Genomic DNA, 21,453 nt, shown 5'->3' with positions numbered 1-21,453 from the left:
CACCACGGCGGTAGATAGAAATGTTACCTCACCTCCAATGCCGAAATGCTCTACAGAGCATTACACGGGAGAACTATGGCAGTGCTAATGATCGCAGACGCAGAACATAAAGGGAAATGTTGTTCAAACCACTAAGTGACAACTACACTCACTTCTGAGTAAGCGACAGAACGCAAGACCGGAAGCTTGATTTACATATCCCTAGCGGGAGCTCACTGGAACGCAGAATTCAGGCAGCGGGTGGAACGCAAAACCCGGAAGTGAAAGTGGTGGCTCGTCACAATGTCGATATTTCCAGTTCCGGTGATTTAATCAACAAGAGCAGCGAAGCTTCTCTGTGTAAGTACACATATTATATGTGAAATTCACTGCAGGACACATTACTTGGCGGCCATTCCTGTCATCCCGGTTATTTTCACAGTGTGCTGGAGAGAATTGAAATCACGCCATTAAATGTCCACATGATGTGGACAACAGAGAATTTCCCTGTAGTAATTCATGTTAAATCACATTATACAGAGAGGAGGTGATGGTGTTCTATTACATCCAGGTTATATGGAGAAATCAACATTTTATTCAACTCTCCTCCAAAGTCATAGATATTATTTTATTCCTCATCTTTCCATTAAAGAGGCTTTCCCTATCACAGACAACCATGTTAACACGAGAGACTCTCCGCTGTGGCTCATCGGGCCATGTATGATGTACATATGCACACACGTTGTCTTGATGGAACTAAACCTTTAAACGGGTCATCTGACGTTAGGTGTTGGAAGACACCCGGTAGGTATCATGCATGTATGATATCTGGGCCTTGGCAACTTCCCATCTGGGGTGCAGCAGTACCTCCATGCACAATGTCAGATCCATCTTTCGTAGACTGCATTCGAATACATAGCTTGCTGTCATCTGCACAAAATAGAAGAAGTATGATTAACCCCATCTTCTATATGATAAATGTGTTTAGGGTTTTTTCCACCTTTTAGATATTGTTGCCCTAACCTCCAAATAGTTAATCAGTATGATGCTGGTAGGGGTCCGGCACCCTCACCGATCAGGTGTTTGTGGCAGGAGCCTGGAAACATATCAGTGGACTGAGGGTGAAGCAGAAGGCTTTGTCCCCTGTGTAGTGGCCATACCGCAGCTCATCTGCCAATGGGCGCTCCATCCAATGTTATGTTTCCAGTGCCGACAGCTGATTAGTGGGGATAAGGGTGTCAGCACCCTGCAGATCTGATATTTATGGCCTATCAGAAGGTTGGTTCAACAGTATCTAAAAAGGTGGACAACCCCTTTACATAATAGGAAGTCCAGCACTGTACTTTGGGGTGCACCAAGTAACATAGACAGGGACCAATCAGAATAGGAATCGTTTACCATCACTCTTGATATGGGCATTGCGCCAATTTTTGGTCCGTTATAGTCACAGACCAAGGAGACTGGTGGCTCGAAGAATTATACTAGTTTAGAGACATTTTAAAAAACAGAAACCATTAATTTTTTAGGCTGTGGTACTTGTTCTGGTCAAGAACAAATCTGAGATCATCTTCTATGAGTTCCAATGAAATGTCTCACTGGCTTACACAACATATATGTAGAGTATTCACCCCTCTCAACAAGCAAGTTCAGGAGTGATAACTTTCTGAGGGATACTCTGAAAGTAGAGGGTTTGAAGTGGAGAAACTATGGCTAGTTTCTGGAGTTCTCCCACATATTCCGGCACATTCACACAGCCTATTTCAGCAGACAGCCCCATACAATGCAAGGAGGATGCGTTTTTCAGAACAGCATCTGTTAAAAAAAACGTCTGTTTTGCCATGCTTAACCACTTTTTTCATTTTTTTACTTGGTCATGTGAATGTACAGAATCAAAGAGAGAATGAGGGGTTCAAGCTGTATTTGTACTTCTTCCGAAAACCCTGATGGTCAGTTGTAGTGGCCACAGAAATTTGTGTGTCTGATCAACATTCAATACATGGACAGTCCACCCAACCTGAAGTCACTCTGGCTCATAGACCAAAACAGACACCCCTCCCTTCCCCAAATATGACTTCCATATGCCTTAATTAAACAGGATTTCTCAACTCCGGTCCTCAGGACCCACCTACCAGTCATGTTTTCAGGATTTCCTTATGTCACGTACAGAAACCGCCCTGTCATTTGACCCGGGTGCGACTGCCAAGGGTCGATCTATTTCACGCACTCAATCTCTGGCGCCCCTACACACAGGCCTCAGATTGAGCCTCAATCACACCCTGACACAGTCTCTCATGCACCCCAACACGCTGCCACCATCTATAACATGTAAATCAGTACACCAATTAATTAAGGGCTCATAGAAAACCCCACAGCGCCCCACTCGCAAGCAGGCTCACAGTAGCACAGGCCACACATATAGAAAATACACGGTACCGCAAACCGCACTCATACACTTAAAAAAATTTAGGTTACTGGGCTCGTTCAGGGCACAAGGCAAAACCATTAAAGATGTGCTTTAATGTACTAAAAAAGTACAGTACTTAGTTACAAAAAGTTAAAAGATATAAGACATACATAAACGTGCACAAGGATAACTTACTCAACGAATTGTGTGGTCAGAGTTCCTTCTGGTTTCCGGGGACAGGAGGAAAGTGGAGCACAACCCAATGTTGATCGGATCCCCAAATTGTGTCAAAGAAATGTTCCCAATAGTAAATTTTTATCCCCATTCGGCAGAGGGTGGAGCTGAGAGGAGTCTCCCTCCTATTGTGTCCCAGCCTTTTGGGATGGCCCTCACTACCTGTGCATGCTCCACCTCTCTTACTCAGCTGGTAGACATGAAATATTATTAAAACATGGCTTCCCATCCACACTAATGGGTATTCGGGACCCAACATGTCTTAATAATGTATATTATATCCGGCTGATCATTTTAATGTGAGATACTGGTTATGTGGGAATGCTGGTTGTCAGGGATGGGATGTTTAGACCCCCTACGATGCCGACATCACGTGGAATACAATGATCACAATTATTAATTATTATTTCATCCTCTGGCACTGTATTTGAAAAGCCTCTGGACCCCTGCAGGGTGAGTTTCCAGGCTGTCTGAGTGGCTGTGAGGTCCCATTACAAGAGCAGAGTCCAGGACGGAAAACCACGCTCCCACATATTTCCCGCAGAAAACTCGCTCGTCTGAAATGTAACAGCCTGCAGAATAGTGATGAATAAACTTGTTGCGTGTACCGTACAGCAAACAGCGGATTATGTATCCTAAAGTGGGGAAAGGACCTCATATAGTTATGAAAAAAAGTTAGGACTGTCCTAAAACAATGAGGTAAAACTAAAAAACAAAACAAAACCCTGCTTCCTCAAGGAGGGGTTAATTACTAATGAATTGAAGGGGTTGGCCAGTTTATATTACTGGCTGCACATGTGCTGCCAACATCACATACATGCAACTAGTAATAATCATTAAAGGGTTTTTCAAGATTTTTTTTTACTGATGACCTATCATCTGGATTGGTCATCAGTATCTGATTGGTGGGGGTCTGACACTCATCAGCTGCCTTCTCGCAGGTCACCAAGCACATCATCATACATTGCATAGCGGCTGTGCTTGGTATTGTGCTCAGCTTCATTCACTTCTATGGGGCTGAGCTGCTCCTAGGCCACATGATCAATGAACGTGTCGTCACTGGCCTAAGAAAAGCAGAGAGAAGATCGAGGTGCTCACAGGAACACCAGTACCTTCTCAAACAGCTGATCGGAACCCCACCGATCAGATAAATCAGGAAAAAAATCTCGGAAAACCCCTTTAATAAACTATCGACACTGATGAATAATTCATGTTTGTATGCAGGTCCACTGACCTGTGTGCTGGCGCTGTGCTGGGAACATGGTCAGTGATGGAGGATCCCGTCCATCAGCGGCCTCCATTCATTTACACTGAGGATGGACAATGTGGATAGGGGATAACTTAAAGGATATGTACACCTTCGGGGGCAATTTTTTTATAATTGCATTTTACTCATTATAGGCTAAAAATCTTTTTTTCAATTGGTCTTTATTAAAAATATTGAGCTGTTCTGTCACAAAGGGTTAACTGTTTTTCTAGCTGTGTGAATGGTACTTTCACTTTATGAAGGTCATCTAATAACCCTTATCTCTAAATTACAAAGAGGTCATAAACACTTATTTAAAGGGGTTGTCCAGGTTCAGAGCTCAATCCGGACACAACCTAATCTGCACTCATTCACCATTAATGAGTGGAGCATCAGGGCTTTCCACACTCGATGCTCCCTAACGCAGGGCAAGGGAATTTTCTTGAGATCCAGTGCCGTACCAGGCTCTCCATGGGTAATATAGGCAGAGGCTTCCACCTAGAAGTGAGCCCAGTGACGTCACCGGCGCTAATGGACATTCTTTAGCTCAGCCCATCAGAGCCGGTGATGTCACCCGGATCCCTGCTAGGCAGATGCCTCCGCCTAGCAGTGTCCAAATGTAAACAAACAGCCTCTGCCCTGCGCAATGCAAGAGGGAGCTTCGGAGCGTAAGTAGCTCTAACTCATTCAAATAGAATATGATTTTTACCTCATACTGAGTACAATGCAATAATAAAAAACAAATTGCCCCTAAAGGTGTACATAGCCTTTAATGTTTCTGGAATACCCCTTTAAGCTATATACTCGGCGTAATCAATCGGATGAAAATACTTAATTCGGCCCAGGAACCCATGACTTACATTTTATTCCCGATGTGTCAGTGTAATGCCAATGTGATGAATTGAACTTTTTTTTTCTTATATTTTTAGCCCTATCATTTTACCTTATGCCACTACTGTACTGACTGGCAATGGACGATAAGAAATGTAAGAAGCAGAAGGCGAATTTCACTTTTCAGAAAACACAGGTAAATGAACCGAGTGCAGCTATTACCTCTACACGTATTTCTTATTAAAAGTTGCGGATAATTACAAATATTGTTGCATTAAATATATAGGGTGAATTTCATAGGCTTGTGAAGATCAAGGAGGAGGAAGAACCTACAGATATTAGCACAGGTGAGTTTTTACATGACCGATCTCTATAGTGTCCAGCAGGGGGCATTACTAACTTAACCACACACCCTTCATTGTAACTTTTCCTGGGTTTCCAGGGTTTTATTCTTCCCTCACTTACTTGTTGGTGGAAGAGGCCTGGCAATATCTCATGGGTCATGGCAGCCATTGCCTGCAGCTTGAGATGGCAGGCATGCATTAATGGGTGTTTTCATCGATCTCTTGAATGGCAGGGAATATGTAAGTGAGCCTGTCAGTGGAGTGAGCACCTCCACCCTGAGCAAAAGCTGGATATTCGCATAAACAGTGTGTCAAGTCATGATGTGTGTTTTCTACAGATTGCTCCAGTAACAGAAATTCACCAGAAACATGTCCGACTCCTCGCTATTCACAGAACCGCACAGAGGAAGCTTTTCCAGCTGACAAACCTATTAAGGTATAAATAAGTGACAGAGAATAGGACTGAAGATCAAGTAAAATTCCTTCTTTATTGTATTTATGTTAAAGGGGTTGCAGATATTAAAACGTCATTGTTCTCAGCAATGCGGGCACATATTAACGTGGGACTTACACAGATGTCCTCAGCTGCCAAGCGCACATGTAACAGGTCAGCCAGTTTCATAGGTACAAAACTGCTCCCCTTCATATCAGTCAGGAAGTTCAGGGTTGCAGATCAGCAGCACCCCTGAATAAGGGAGGTGAGATAATCCCTTTAAGTAACAATTCCAATCATGTCTCTTGCATCAAGCCTCAAGATGGAGCCCAGGTCTATATATTTTTTTTACCCTAGAAGTTGATCATTGTCACCCAGCTGAGTAATGTACTCTGTATGACTTGTCACGTGAAGTGGGCATGACAACTGCCCTTACAACTTTTCTCTTGACCTCTTTCCATTTCATGGGACTTTTCCTGCTCATGCTGCTGAAATAACATAAAGTGAATCCCTTTATTTCCTCAGCACTGTTTTAATGCTGTACAATATAACTACTGTAATATTGCCCCCTATGTGCAAGAATATACCGTAAGTACTAGAATACTGACCCATATGCGCAATACTGTATCTGCTATAAAACTCATTCCATGTACAACACTTTAAAGAAGACCTTTCACCAGAATAAAGTATGTAAACTGAATATACAGACGTTTAGAGCGGCGCCCAGGGATCGCCCTGCACTTACTGTTATCCCCGGGCACCGCTCCGTTCTCCGGTTATAGCCTCCGGTATCTTCATAGTTAGGCTCCACCCAGGGGAACCTGCCGCGGTCTCCTTCTCCTATGCTGTAGCGCTGGCCAATCGCAGCGCTCAGCTCATAGCCAGGCTATGAGCTGAGCGCACGATTGGCCAGCGCTACAGCATAGGAGAAAGAGACGCCGGCAGGTTCCCCTGGGTGGAGCCTAACTATGAAGATACCGGAGGCTATACCGGGAGAACGGAGCGGCGCCCGGGGATAACAGTAAGTGCAGGGAGATCCCTGGGCGCCGCTCTACACGTCTATATAGTCAGTTTAGATACTTTATTCTGGTGAAAGGTCCTCTTTAACTACTAAAAGGGCTATTTTATGAATCTAAATGCTCAGATTGTGTTGCATCCTTAGTTTAAGGTCAAAGTTTTAGTCACAGTTTTTCACTGTGGTTGATACATTGTGGTGCAAAAGTGGCAACCCTTTTTTTATTACAAACTTTTAAACATTTGTCTATGCAATTGACCATTAAAGACATAACATGGATGGCATCCGTGTTATGTCCATGGCTTTTACAGACCCATACACTTGTATGGGTGAGTTTGGTCCACAAAATAGACCAAAGTAGTGCATGTCTCTGTAGTTTTTCCACTAAACTATGGTCAGGGGAAAAACAAAATCATAGAATACGTGTTCAATAATATAACTGCTATAATAGTGTCCCTATGTACAAGAATATACTACTTCCTTCTATGTACAAGAATATAACTACTATAATACTGTCCTCTATGTACAAGAATATAACTACTATAATACTGTCCTCTATGTACAAGACTATAACTAATATAATATTGTCCTCTATGTACAAGACTATAACTACTATAATACTGGCCTCTATGTACAAGACTGTAACTACTCTAATACCTTCCTTTATGTACAAGTATATAACTAATATAATATTGTCCTCTATGTACAGGACTATAACTACTATAATACTGGCCTCTATGTACAAGACTGTAACTACTATAATACTGTCCTCTATTTACAAGACTGTAATTACTATAATACTGTCCTCTATGTACAAGACTGTAACTACTATAATACTGTCCTCTATGTACAAGAATATAACTACTATAATACTGTCCTCTATGTACAAGACTATAACTACTATTATACTGTCCTCTATGTACAAGAATATAACTACTATAATACTGTCCTCTATGTACAAGACTGTAACTACTATAATACTGTCCTCTATGTTCAAGACTGTAACTACTATAATACTGTCCTCTATGTGCAAGACTGTAACTACTATAATACTGTCCTCTATGTACAAGACTGTAACTACTATAATACTGTCCTCTATGTACAAGACTGTAACTACTATAATGCTGCCCCCTATGTACAAGAATATAACTGCTAGTATACTGCCTCCTATGTGCAAGAATAAAATGTATTTTTTTCCATTTGTGTTACTTAGGAAGAAAATCTGAATATTGTGATAGTTGATATTGGTCCAGAGATACAAAAACAAAATGAAAGGACTGCGAGGATTAAGGAGGAAGAAATTCCGGCAGACATCAGCCCTGGTGAGTAATAATACTAAGATATGGCAAAACTCCAGTGCTGTATATCACATGAGGGTGCCAATATTTTATTTTATATGTTTGGAAAGCCAGGAGTTGAATGTTGTATATGTCACTGGGAAGTAGGCAATCACTATGGCTTCTATTTCTGTGGAAAATAAGCAGTTTTTTTCCTTCAGTTCCCCAGTGGTTTATGTGTGTGTGACTGGGTTATTAGGATCCAGAAACAGATCAGTACATATACCACAGATTTTCTAGTGGTCAGTACATATACTGCTCATTCTCCAGAAACTGATCTGTGCAGTGTGATAATCATTTACCGGTGTACAGTGTATATACCACTGGGTTGTATGTGTGATCACTGTATACACCACTAGGTCACAAGTCACTGAACAGTGGGCAATGGGCAATGCATATGCCACTGAGTCACAAATCAGTGTTCATATTAGGCCTCATGCACACAACCGTTTCTTTTTGCGGTCCGCAAAAACGGGGTCCATAGGTCCGTGATCCGTGTCCGTTTTTTCTTCCGTGGGTCTTCCTTGATTTTTGGAGGATCCACGGACATGAAAGAAAAAGTCGTTTTGGTGTCCGCCTGGCCGTGCGGAGCCAAACGGATCCGTCCTGATTTACAATGCAAGTCAATGGGGACGGATCCGTTTGACGTTGACAGAATATGGTGCAATTGCAAACGGATCCGTCCCCCATTGACTGTCAATGTAAAGTCAGGAGTCCCTATTATACCATCGGATCGGAGTTTTCTCCAATCCGATGGTATATTTTAACTTGAAGCGTCCCCATCACCATGGGAATGCCTCTATGTTAGAATATACCATCGGATTTGAGTTAGATCATGAAAAAGTATATCCGACAGTATATTCTAACACAGAGGCGTTCCCATAGTGATGGGGACGGGACGCTTCAAGTTAGAATATACTACGAACTGTGTACATGACTGCCCCCTGCTGCCTGGCAGCACCCGATCTCTTACAGGGGGCTGTGATCCGCACAATTAACCCCTCAGGTGCCTCACCTGAGGGGTTAATTGTGCGTGTCATAGCCCCCTGTAAGAGATTAGGTGCTGCCAGGCAGGGGGGGGGGGGGCACACCCCCCTCCCTCCTCAGTTTTAAATTCATTGGTGGCCAGTGTGCCCCCCCTCCCCTGTATTACATTCATTGGTGGCCAGTGCGGCCCCCCTCCCTCCCCTGTATTACTGTACATTCATTGGTGGCCAGTGGGCCCCCCCTCCCCCTCCTAATTAAAATCCCCCCCATCATTGGTGGCAGCGGAGAGATCCGCTTGGACTCCGATCGGTAACCATGGCAACCAGGACGCTACTGCAGTCCTGGTTGCCATGGTTACTTAGCAACTTTAGAAGCATTATACTTACCTTCGCTGTCTGTGACCGGCCGGGCGCTCCTCCTACTGGTAAGTGAAAGGTCTGTGCGGCGCATTGCTTATAGCACAGACCTGTTACTTACCAGTAGGAGGAGCGCCCGGCCGGTCACAGACATCGCAGGTAAGTATAATGCTTCTAAAAATTGCTAAGTAACCATGGCAACCAGGACTGCAGTAGCGTCCTGGTTGCCATGGTTACCGATCGGAGCCCCAGCAATTAAACTGGGACTTCGATCGGAACTCTCCGCTGCCACCAATGATAGGGGGGGGGATTTTAATTAGGAGGGGGAGGGAGGGGGGCCGCACTGGCCACCAATGAATGTACAGTAATACTGGGGAGGGAGGGGGGCCCACTGGCCACCAATGAATGTACAGTAATACAGGGGAGGGAGGGGGGGCCCACTGGCCACCAATCAATGTACAGTAATACAGGGGAGGGAGGGGGGGCCCACTGGCCACCAATCAATGTACAGTAATACAGGGGAGGGAGGGGGGGGGGCCGCACTGGCCACCAATGAATGTAATACAGGGGAGGGAGGGGGGGCACACTGGCCACCAGGGAATTTATAACTGGGGAGGGAGGGGGTTGTGCCCCCTCCTGCCTGGCAGCACCTGATCTCTTACAGCGGACTATGATACGCACAATTAACCCCTCAGGTGCGGCACCTGAGGGGTTAATTGTGCGGATCACAGCCCCCTGTAAGAGATCGGGTGCTGCCAGGCAGCAGGGGGCAGTCATGTACACAGTTCTTAGTATATTCTAACTTGAAGCGTCCCCATCACTATGGGAACGCCTCTGTGTTAGAATATACTGTCGGATCTGAATTTTCACGAAGTGAAAACTCAGCTCTGAAAAAGCTTTTATGCAGACGGATCTGCGATCCGTCTGTGTGAAAGTAGCCTACGGCCACGGATCACGGACGCGGATGCCAATCTTGTGTGCATCCGTGTTTTTTCACGGACCCACATTGACTTGAATGGGTCCGTGAACCGTTGTCCGTCAAAAAAATAGGACAGGTCATATTTTTTTGACGGACAGAAAACACGGATCACGGCCGCGGATGAACAACGGTGCATTTTCCGAGTTTTCAACTGACCCATTGAAAGTCAATGGGTCCGCAGAAAATCACGGAAAACGGAACAACGTCCACGGATGCACACAACGGTCGTGTGCATGAGGCCTAACAGAGTGAGGAATGGGTCTACACAACTAGGTACCAGGAGCCGAGCAATGCATATAATACTCATTGACTGATTTAAAATACATCTATCACTGGGTCACTACAAACCGACCAGGGCACAAAAGGCTACATCCTCAGGTAGTGGAATTGCTGTGGAATTGTGGGGCGATTGGGGAAGCCATTGGTTGTATATGAAAATCCTGGTCTCTGAAGAAACCAGGACTTTTAAAGCTGTAGTTCCTATGGAGCCCTGCAGGTGGCTGGGCTCCATAAGAACATAGCAAATCTGCAACGAATTGCACTAGGGAACGCCTATACAACTGTGGCAGAATTGCGTTTTTTGTTTTTTTTTCCCAGTTTTATATATTTTATATGTAAAATGGGGAAAGGGGGTGATCTATACTTAATATTTGGGTGTTTTTTTTGTTTTTTTTTACTGTTTATTTAATAACTATTCCCCCCCCCCCACCCCTTAGGGGCTAGAACCTGAGATCTTTTGATCCCTTGTCCTATTCACCCTAATAGAGCTGTATTAAGGTGAACAGGACTTTACACTCCCCCTGCTGCCCCGTGCATAGTACACACAGCAGCAGGGAGCTTACCATGGCAGCCAGGGCTTTAGTAGCATCCTGGCTGCCATGGTAACCGATCGGAGCCCCAGGATTACACAGCTGGTGCTCCAATCAGAAGCTGCCACTGCCACCAATGAGGGGAGAGGGGACCCTGTGGCCACTGCCACCAATGATTTTAATACTGGGGGGGTTGAGGGGGGGCACACTGCGCCACCAATGATTTTAAAACTGGGGAGGAGGTGGGGGGAGGGCGCACTGCGCCACCAATGATAAGGGTACTTTCACACTTGCGGCAGGATGGATCCGACATGCTGTTCACCATGTCGGATCCGTCCTGCCGCTATTTTGCCGTGCTGCCGGACCGCCGCTCCGTCCCTATTGACTATAATGGGGACGGGGGCAGAGCTCCGGCGGTGCGCGGCGAAAGCCGCCGGACTAAAAAGTCAGACATGCAGGACTTTTTAGTCCGACGGCTTTCGCCGTGCTGCGCCGGAGCTCCGCCCCGTCCCCATTATAGTCAATGGGGACGGAGCGGTGGCACGGCGAAATAGCGGCAGGACAGATCCAACATTGTGAACAGCATGTCGGATCCGTCCTGCTGCAAGTGTGAAAGTACCCTAATTAATGTTTAATACAGGAGACTGGGTGCAGGCAGCAGAATCACATAGCCGGGGTTAACTGCCGCTAGTCGCAGATTCCTTTCATAGAGGCTGGGCGACGGCTATGTGATTCTGCACCCAGCCTCCTGTATTTGTATTAAACGTTTACTTTCATTGGTGGCGCAGTGCGCCCTCCCCTCTCTCTCCTCATTGGTGGCAGCGGCGGCACAGGGGAAGGGAGAGAGTGACTCCTTCTCCCCTGTGCTGCTGATAGCAGCGCGCTCCATGATCTGTGATACTAGACTGCGCAGTAGCGCATCCTAGTATCAAAAAATGTCAAATCCCGGTATCGAGGTCGATACCGGACAAAAGTATCGAATGTGTATCGAAAATGCGGCGATACCCGAAACAACCCTGCATGGAACCGGGGGAGTACCTGTCATTGATAGACATCAAGGACGCCTATCTTCACGTGCCCATATGCATGAGTCATCAGAGGTTTCTCCGGTTCGCAGTGGGTCCATTTCACTACCAGTTTGTAGCCCTCCCGTTCGGCCTGGCCACGGCTCCCAGGGTCTTTACGAAGGTTCTGGCGGCAGTCATGGCCCTGCTCCAAATCAGGGGGATCGTGGCGATCCCTTACTTAGACGACATCCTGGTGAAGGGTCTGTCCTTCCAGGGGACGGCAGACAGCTTGAACATTGTTCTAGACACCCTGGAGCTCTTCGGATGGATCCTGAACAGGCAGAAGTCTTATCTTTATCCATCACAGCGGTTGACTTATCTGAGCATGGTACTGGACACTTGTCAAGATGATCTTGCATACGGAAAAACTATCTGCTCTCCGTCTTCAGATTCTTTCCTTGTTGCGGCCAGCTCCGGTTCCCATTCGGCGCTGCATGCGGGCTCTGGGGCACATGGTCTCTGCCTTCAAAGCAGTTCCCTATGCTCAATTCCATACCAGAACGCTTCAGCAAGCCATTCTGTCCAGCTGGGATCACTCCCCAACCTCCTTGGATCGGCCAATGCGTCTCCTTGTCCCAGTGCGCCAGGCCTTCAGATGGTGGATGGTCTCTCCGATGTTGACGTCAGGTCGCTCGTTCCTCCCTCTCCATTGGAAGGTGCTAACAACGGATGCAAGCCTTTAAGGGTTGGGGGGGAGACGGCGCTGATTCTCAGCTGGGCGGAGAAACATGTTCCGGCACTGTCGGCAGTTCACATACCCGGTGTCGAATACTGGTTCGCAGACTTCCGCAGCCAGGAGCGTCTCAATCTCGGTGAGTGGGCTCTTCACCAGCAGGTCTTTCGGGCCATCTGCGAGAGGTGGGGTCGGCCGGATGTGGATCTCATGGCCTCACAGTTCAACAACAAGGTCAAGGACTTCGTTGCGCGGTCCAGGGACCCCATGGCCCTGGCATGCGATGTGCTGGTGATGCCAGGGCGTTTCCTTACTTGTTCCCGCCTCTTCCTCTCATTCCACGTCTTATCCGGAAGATGAGGTCTGAGGGACTGCCCATCATTCTCGTGGCCCCAGATTGGCTGCCCAGGGTGTGGCACACGTCCCTTGTTGCCCTTCTCGCCGACGAACCTTGGCGTCTTCCTCTCCATGAGGACCTGCTGTCACAGGGGCCGATCTTACACCCAAATTTAGGGTTGCTACATTTAACGGCATGGCTGCTGAAGCCGCCGTACTGAAGGCTCTGGGTTTTTCGGATGTGGCCGTCGTCTTCCAGAATCTACCACCAGACCTGGAAGTCCTACTTTAGTTGGTGAGAGCGGCGACAGCTGTCTCCCGTTCGTTTTTCTTTGCCGCGACTTTTGGCTTTCCTGCAGATGGGCATGGACTTGGGGCAGGCTCTCAGCTCCCTCAAATGGCAAGTGTCGACTCTCTCCATTCTTTTTCAGCAGAATTTAACTTCGCTTTTGGCGGTTCTGCAGGGGGTGGCACATACTGCGCCCCCTTTCCGTCCTCCATTGGATCCTTGAGATCTTAATCTAGTGCTCAACGCTCTCCAATCTTCTCCGTTTAAGCCTTTGCAGCAGGTGTTGCTGCGCTTCCTGTATTATAAGGCTTTTTTGGTTGCAATTACTTCTATCCATAGAGTGTCGGAACTCGCAGCTCTGTCATGTCGGTCACCCTTCCTGATCCTCCCATCAGGATAAGGTGGTCCTTCGCCCTGTGCAGTCCTTCCTGCAGAAGGTGGTGTTGGTATTCCATCTAAATGAGGAAATTATTCTCCCTTCATTTTGTGTGCTTAGTGTCCGCCTCCTAGCGGCAACAGCTATACCCATGGTCAAAGCCTGTGTCCCCCAATGAACGGAAGAGAAACTGATTTTACGGTAAGTACATAAATCTAGTTATCACTGGGTAACCAGGAAATGAACAGTACATCATCTTAATACATATAACACCCTCTAGGCCCCCAAGAAGAGCATAATCTCTGTAAAATTTACATATGCCACCGATTTACCAGAGGCTAATGCATTTAGCACTGGTTCAAGAGAAACTGAGCAAAGACTATAACTGGGAAATATCTTGCCCATCACTCTCAATGGAAGACAGCAACCTAATGGAGGAGGATATTACTCTGGAAGAGATACAAAATGCAATTGCCGGATTGTCGAACGGGAAGTCTCCAGGCCCCGATGGGTTGCCACTGGAGGTATACTCCAAATATGTTGACGCTCTTGGGCCCCAATTGAGAGAGATGTTCAAAGGAGCATGGCGTCTAGGTAGGCTCCCAGACTCCCTATATGAAGCATCCATAGTAGTGATTCTTAAACCTGACAAGGATCCGTTGGAATGTGCCTCCTATCGGCCAATATCTTTATTAAACCTGGATTACAAAATTCTGACGAAGATCTTGGCCAATAGGTTAAACAAAATAGTGCCTAGCATAATCCATTGCGATCAAACTGGGTTCATACCAGGAAGATCAACCTCTAGTAACATCCGCAGGGCGCAAATTATAGCCCAAATTGGAACCTGTCAAGGAAGGCAGTGGGCGATGGCCTCATTAGATACGGCCAAAGCCTTCGATTCGTTAGAGTGGCCATACCTGCTGAGAGTGCTGGGGAAATTTGGCTTTGGCCCTAGATTCTTACAATGGATTCTGGTACTATACAAAAATCCGAAAGCTAGTATCTCGATTAACGGTACTGCCTCCTCCTACTTCCCTTTGCAGAGGGGTACGAGGCAGGGTTGTCCTCTCTCTCCCCTTTTATTTGCAATTGCCATAGAGCATCTAGCTCTACGTATCCGCCATGACTCGATATTTAGAGGAGTTGGGGTAGAGGGGAGGGAGGACAGAGTAGGTCTGTATGCAGATGACCTCATATTGTACATGAGTGATATGAATACTTCCTTACCACAAGCGATCACGATCATAGGACAATTTAGCCATTTCTCTGGATTGCACATTAATTGGGCTAAGTCTGCCTTGATGCCGTTATGGCGATCCGATTGGCCTGAAGTCTATCATAACCTTAGAGTGGTAGACCACTTTAAATACTTGGGGATGGTCATCACCAGAGTACCAGGAGATTCCTACTCCAGAAATGTTGCCCCTCTAGAAGCCATATTCACTGAGAAGTTCAAGGTATGGAAGACCCTTCCTCTGTCTGTCATGGGCAGGATTAATCTAATCAAAATGGTCCTATTACCTAAAGGATTGTATATACTGGAACATGCTTGCACCCCAATACCACGGAATTTCTTGGACCGCCTGCACTCCTTAATGATTCAGTTCATTTGGGGTAGGGCCATACACAAACTTGCTATGAATACATTGCAGAGGTCCAAAGCGCAGGGGGGGGCGTCGCTACCAAATTTCCATTTGTATTTTTTGGCAGGACAACTAAGATTCTTAGCCGGTTGGGTTAATGGGGAGCCCCTGCAGAACATGGAATATTATTTGCAACAACACCTGGGCTTATCTAACTTGTGGCCTGTACTAGAGAGGGTTGGATCCTTGTCGAGACACATGCTACCGGTGCATAGGCTAGCACAACAGGTTTGGAGGGACGCTAAACTGAGACAATATCAGGATTGGGCCGATACCATACCTCTATGGGATAACCCTTTATTCCCCCATTTGCAAGGGATAGAAGGAACACATACATGGGCTGCGTCCGGGGTTGTAACTTTGCGGGATTTGTATAGCGAGGGTGTCCTACGCTCCTTCTCTCAAATCCAAGAACGATTTGGAATAGTACGTACCCAATTCTTTAAATATCTACAGATTAGACACGCCTTTCAGGAACAATTTAGAGACGGAAATAAGGCCATCTCTTCTTATCCCCTTATTGGAGTCATTAAATCACAAGGACCCCGAGGTATAGTATCTGTACTATACACTCATCTTTTGGAGAATCACATGTCAGCACAACCCATATTAGCTGAGGCCAGATGGAGAGGGAACATTCCGCATCTCTCAGCGGAAGATTGGACAGAGGCATTAGAAGCAGTAACTAAGGTATCTCCCTCGATCAACAATAGATTAATCCAATTATTTATGTTACATCGCAGCTACCTAACCCCCACTAGGTTACACAGAATAGGGAGAATCCCCCAATCCAACTGCTTGAGATGCTCACATAATAACGCAGACTTCTGGCATATGATGTGGGAGTGTGTATACATCAAGTCATACTGGCAAACGGTACTGGGGGTACTCTCATCACTGGGCATAGGTCCTACTCCACTTTGTCCCAAGGTATGTCTGTTAGGGGTCTTGGATAATGATAGTTGGACCCACTATAATAAGATATTTTTAAGCGAATCTCTGTTTTTAGCCCGCAAAGTTATTGCTCTCAAATGGATGGCAGATGATTTACCGACTCTGGGGACATGGAGGAGGTTGGTTAACCAAGTAATTCCTTTTGAGAAAGTGTTATATGTCAATAGAAAATGTCCTGATAAATTCTAGAAGGTATGTGGTCCATGGTGCGAGTCACATTTAACGACTTCGGAGAGGTCTGCGGTTTCTATAGGCCCTTGATAGGACTAACACATTCCGAGTCTTACGCTCCACTTTGCACTACCCAGTTTATTGTATTATTAATGTATACGCAATAGAAATGCTGTGTCTTCTTTCCATCGAATTGTTTATGTATGTATCACTACCATTCAACGTGATCTGACTTGTAATATGTCTTTGTATTTTGTCTACATGACTGTACCACGAATATGCCTTGTTACTCTCTTTCAATAAAACGAGTTTAAAAAAAAAGACTATAACTGGATCTACTGTATATATTATATATATATATATATTGCTGAGTGACCAGACTTTATACACTCCATTCTTTTATATTTATTTTATCTGTTTCAGTACATCTGAACACGAGGAGAAGTTCCCTTAGAAATCCATACAAGAAATGGTGGTCTCCTGCTAAAAGCAGCCGTGCAAGTGCTCATAAGGTAAATAGTTTTAAATATTAAATGCTCCCAAGAAAGTTTTGAATGGAGGTATCCCTTGATCATGGCCATAGACAAGGCAATAGCTGTGACAAGCACACATTTTTTTAAAACTTTTTTAAAAAAATTTTTAACCTCAAAATGTATTTCACGCTTCAAAATGTAGGTGCAGCATCGGATGGAAAATGGATATGTGGCTAAGGGGCTGTTCACATCACATTTTTTTAGTTTACTACACTTTTTCATCCTGCAGAGTATAGCAAAACAACTGATGTGTTTTTTTTCCAATGGAACCATATGGCATCTGTTTAATGTATACGTCAGGGCTTGACAAATTTCCTTGGAATCTAGGAGCCAGCTAAAAAAGTTAGGAGCCAGGCGGAGCCGCATCATAAAGCCCCTAGTAGGTGCCCCCATAGTGCCCCCCCCCCCCACTTCTCCATAGAGCCCCCCCAATAATGCTGTATACCATGTTACATATACCGCCGCTCCGTCCCCGGACCCTATTGACTATAATGGGGACGGGGGCGGAGCTCCGGCGCAGCACGGCAGTTCGCGGTGAGAGGCCGCCGGACTAAAGTTGGACATGCAGTACTTTTAGTCCGGCGGCCTTTCACCATGCACTGCCGTGCTGCGCCAGAGCTCTGCCCCCATTATAGTCAATGGGGACAGAGCTGCGGTCCGGCGAAACAGCGGAAGGACGGATCCGACAGGGTGAACAGCCTGCCGGATCCATCCTGCCGCAAGTGTGAAAGTAGCCTTAGTTCTATAGCTACTGAATGAGACAGAAGGGGGGATGCCTTTAACATATAGATCTCCTTGAGAAGCCAATTTGATCCTAAAGGGTTAATTCAAACTGTAATCTAAACTGTGTCCTGTCACTTCTCTCATATCTCTGCTCCTGTCCCTTAATCTTATCACTGCTGCGAAAGCATCAGCCACAGCCTCAGTGTAACCTGTTCTAGAGTCTGACTAACTGTTCTTTTAACTCAAAGAATCGAATGAGTCACTAACTGAGTCGGATCTTTAGATTCTAACCTGTGACTCATTCGATTCCCTGTACTTGTGTCAGTGACTCAGAGCTGCTAGTGCTTGCCTTGCCTCGCCTCAGCTCTGATTGGTTGGTGGGCGGGGAGGGGAGGGGCTGGCAGAAGCAGCTTCCACTCTAGGATCAGATTACACTCCTCCCGAGTCCCTCCCCTCCCTGCTGCCAGCGTCTCTGCTATTGTGTGCTGTGACGGAGCTGTTTCACACGGTGCTGCCTCCGGACAGAACGGCAGCTCCGCACCCATCGCCCGGGCACCTTTGAAAACGGGCTGACAAATACCCAAGCGCCAGGACTAAATTCCTGGTCGCCATGGCGACCTGGCGCCTGGGATTTGTCGAGCCCTGGTATACGTCATATGTATACATTAAACATGGGACAAAAACGTGATGTGAACACAGCCTAAGCCAAGTAATTTTGATGGAGTTAACTTTTAACAGTTAACTTTTCCTTTGCCAATTGTGATGTCAGAAGTGATAAATGTTTTTTTAATAGATGGATCTCTCAAAAAAGAAAATTTATTCCGAATATCTCATGAATCCACAGTTCCTGAAAGAATTCATAGACATGTATCGGTCCTTTCCGTGCCTGTGGAACATGAAGATCTCCGACTATTCCAACAAACAGAAAAGACTGAAGGCCTATGAGAGCATGGTCAACCTCTGCCGGTCTGTGTGCCCAAGCGCCAACATCCAGTTTGTTAAACATAAGATTGCCAATTTGAGAACAGTCTTCAAGAAAGAATTCAACAAAGTACAGGTGTCCAAAAAGACAGCTACCTCCGCCGATGACGTGTATGTGCCCCGGCTATGGTATTTTGACCTGCTTAAGTTCACAATTGGTCAGGATGCTCCGAAAGAGGGATCATCCAACTCGGGAGAGTCCCAGGAATGCCGCCAAGAAGATGAGCCAGTTGATGAGACCATGGAGATTCTGGAGGACTCGACTAATGTGTCTCAGGTATTTCATTTTAGGCATTGAATTCAATTGAATTGCTGAAAAGTCACCTGTAGAGACCAAGAAGTGGCACCTATTATTAAGCTAAGTGGCCAGTGTGAAAATTGCAGGATTTTATTATTATTATTATTATTATTATTATTATTATTGTTGTTGTTTTTTATTTATTTTTATACAAACATGGAAAATTAAAACTAACATCACACAAAATTCTTTAAAAATATGTTTACTATAAAAAGGTCATTTGAACCATAAGTTATTTTCTGATGACACATTCCCTTTACCTTTCAACTTCCACTCGTCTTTTCTTTTTATTAGTCATTTCCCACCATTAGTTCAGTTTTCATAAAATTCATAGAATATGATAAAAAGTCCCCTTTTCAAAATGGCCATTTCTGTTGATACGCTCGCCTTAATGGACTACCCACCATTTTCTACTAAAACAGGTACATTACGTTCAGTTCATGGTCAGTTTGAAGTAACCTGTTGGGTGACATTCACATCAGTTCTTTCACATCTTGCCATGATTAGATCAGAGTTGAGCTACTAAAAGCATCATATCTCCGTATCAGGGGTGTATTTAGGTTGGAAATGGACTGATCATGCCTCATCATGATCAGAACAATGGCAGCAGTAGGACAATCTTGGAGGTCAAGTGACCGGTCCACTATTGTCAAGGTGTTGGTCCCTAACAGCCCAGATTAATTCAGGAGATGGCATATTGGCTCGTGCCTCAGTTTTAATATTTAATCCCCATCCCTTCTTTTCACCCACTTTATCTTTCCCCCTTATTTAACTTGATGGACAAATGCTATTTTACAACCATAATAACTGCGAGGAGGGGACTTCAGACAAGTGGGAAGACACAGACTGGGGTTATATCGTTGAAGAAGTCCTCAAGCAGCAAGCAATATTTCAGGAGTGATCTGCCTTGTGGCTGAGGACAGATCTTTGAAGACAATAGGGAAAAATGGGGGGGGGGGGGGGGTCACAGGCTCAGGTTATAGTTGATGGATCAGAGACTTACAGCTTGGAGTGTTTATGGGAAGTAGGGACCTGATCTTTTCTAATTAGCATTATGATCACTTTATGGAAGGAGGGAACCCGCAATATAACTGGATAGAAATGTTATCAAATTGATGCAGAAGGATTTTGATGTTTAAACATTCAACTTTCAGGTTACTAGTAACAGCCAATCCGAGGACATAGACTATGATCCACAGGAGGACGTTCCATTTATAAGGAAAAGGAAGAAAGGAAAAATGTACAATGATGACGACCTGAGCAATGAGCTGCTGTCTCAAGCTGCAGCTATTCTCTCAAAAAACAATGACGAGTATGATGCCTTTGGTATAACAGTTGCATCAAAATTGCGGAGGATGGAGGAAAAACAGAGACTTGTCGCTGAGGTCCTTATCATGGATGTTTTATACAAGGGCATGCTGAACCAACTAAGTGAAGAATCCTACATTGCTGATTACCCCATTCACTACTACTCATCAAATGCAATGAGCTGACCGCCTTCCTCCAGGTTCTCTCATACCTATTCTCACCAAATGGCCAGGAGAAGCTGTGACTCTGCACCAGGTTAAAATGTCAAATAGTTGATGCTCCTCATCCTATTTAAAGGGTAACTCCACTTACTAGTTGAATATTTTTTTCTATTTGCCTTACGAAAATATTGTGTGATGGCTGTAGACACGATATATTGGATGTTTACTCTGCATATGTTTGTAGTGTTACACCATTATGAAAGCTTCCAGTGTGTCCCATCTGTTATCCCTCAGCCTTCAGTCTCCAGTTTGAAAATCCTCTAGATGTGAATATACATAGTTTGTAGTCCGGGGTGGGATCTCCTGAAATGGTAACTGAACTGTACTGATTGTGTCATTCATCCAAAACATTTGTGCTGGGCAGAGGAAGCTGAAGTGGCCCATACAGTCGGACCACAGGATGACGAATTTCTGCCTTTCTCACTCAATGCATACATGGACTGCTGCTGTTCAATGGCCCAGGCAAATATCCTTGAGATTTATATATTGCAGATTTTATCATTTCTGGTGAGAAGCTATGATTTTCACCACCTTGTCACTAAGGGTGAGAACCATTACTTTTCCAGGAAGCAAGTAGTGACAGCCCTTCCTCTTGTTATTGAATAATAACATGATGTTATACAAGTCATGGTCTTAAACTATTAGATTTTTTTTTAACATATGTGAACATACAAATAGTTGATATTCATCCAAACAGTATGTAAATATAAAGATGATAAAAAGCAATAGCAAATTCAGTGCCAAAAGCAATTTTACAAATACGGCGACTCTGATAGCTGGTTTTGCCCTCCTTGGCAGAAACAACCTCCAGTAGGTTTTCTTATAACTCTCTGACGTCAACAGGGAAAACATTTTTTTCCTGCTCTCCCATATTTTTTTCCTGCTTTTTTATTTTTGAGGGGTATCCGGCATGCACTGCCCTC

General features: G+C 45.2%; 1 protein-coding gene across 2 annotated transcripts; it reads left to right on the top strand.

Annotated features, from left to right (window-relative positions):
* Nucleotides 1-166: 166 nt before the first annotated feature.
* LOC121006088 lies at nucleotides 167-21,038 on the top strand. Of its 2 annotated transcripts, none has more exons than XM_040439003.1 (8): nucleotides 167-339; nucleotides 4,793-4,890; nucleotides 4,981-5,041; nucleotides 5,377-5,474; nucleotides 7,700-7,808; nucleotides 16,890-16,978; nucleotides 18,567-18,980; nucleotides 20,156-21,038. In XM_040439003.1, exons 2-8 carry the CDS (start codon nucleotides 4,834-4,836, stop codon nucleotides 20,492-20,494), a joined length of 1,167 nt encoding a protein of 388 aa, XP_040294937.1. In that variant the 5' UTR covers nucleotides 167-339; nucleotides 4,793-4,833; the 3' UTR covers nucleotides 20,495-21,038. The 2 variants fall into 2 exon arrangements, with proteins under 2 accessions (XP_040294937.1, XP_040294936.1); XM_040439002.1 differs by having other exon boundaries at nucleotides 18,516-18,980.
* Nucleotides 21,039-21,453: the final 415 nt, after the last annotated feature.

Source organism: Bufo bufo, chromosome 6 (assembly GCF_905171765.1).
Source record: "Bufo bufo chromosome 6, aBufBuf1.1, whole genome shotgun sequence".
In the NCBI taxonomy this organism is placed as follows: Eukaryota; Metazoa; Chordata; class Amphibia; order Anura; family Bufonidae; genus Bufo; species Bufo bufo.
Note: the sequence above shows the minus strand (reverse complement) of the source record. Positions and strands in the feature narration are given on the sequence as shown.

Bases quoted from the DNA above. Each gene is read 5' to 3' on its own strand.
- LOC121006088 (XM_040439002.1), top strand. From the start codon at position 4,834: ATGGACGATAAGAAATGTAAGAAGCAGAAGGCGAATTTCACTTTTCAG. The intron at 4,891-4,980 runs GTAAATGAACCG...TTAAATATATAG, and splicing joins TCACTTTTCAGAAAACACAG to GGTGAATTTCATAGGCTTGT. The intron at 16,979-18,515 runs GTAAATAGTTTT...TTTTTTTAATAG, and splicing joins GCCGTGCAAGTGCTCATAAG to ATGGATCTCTCAAAAAAGAA.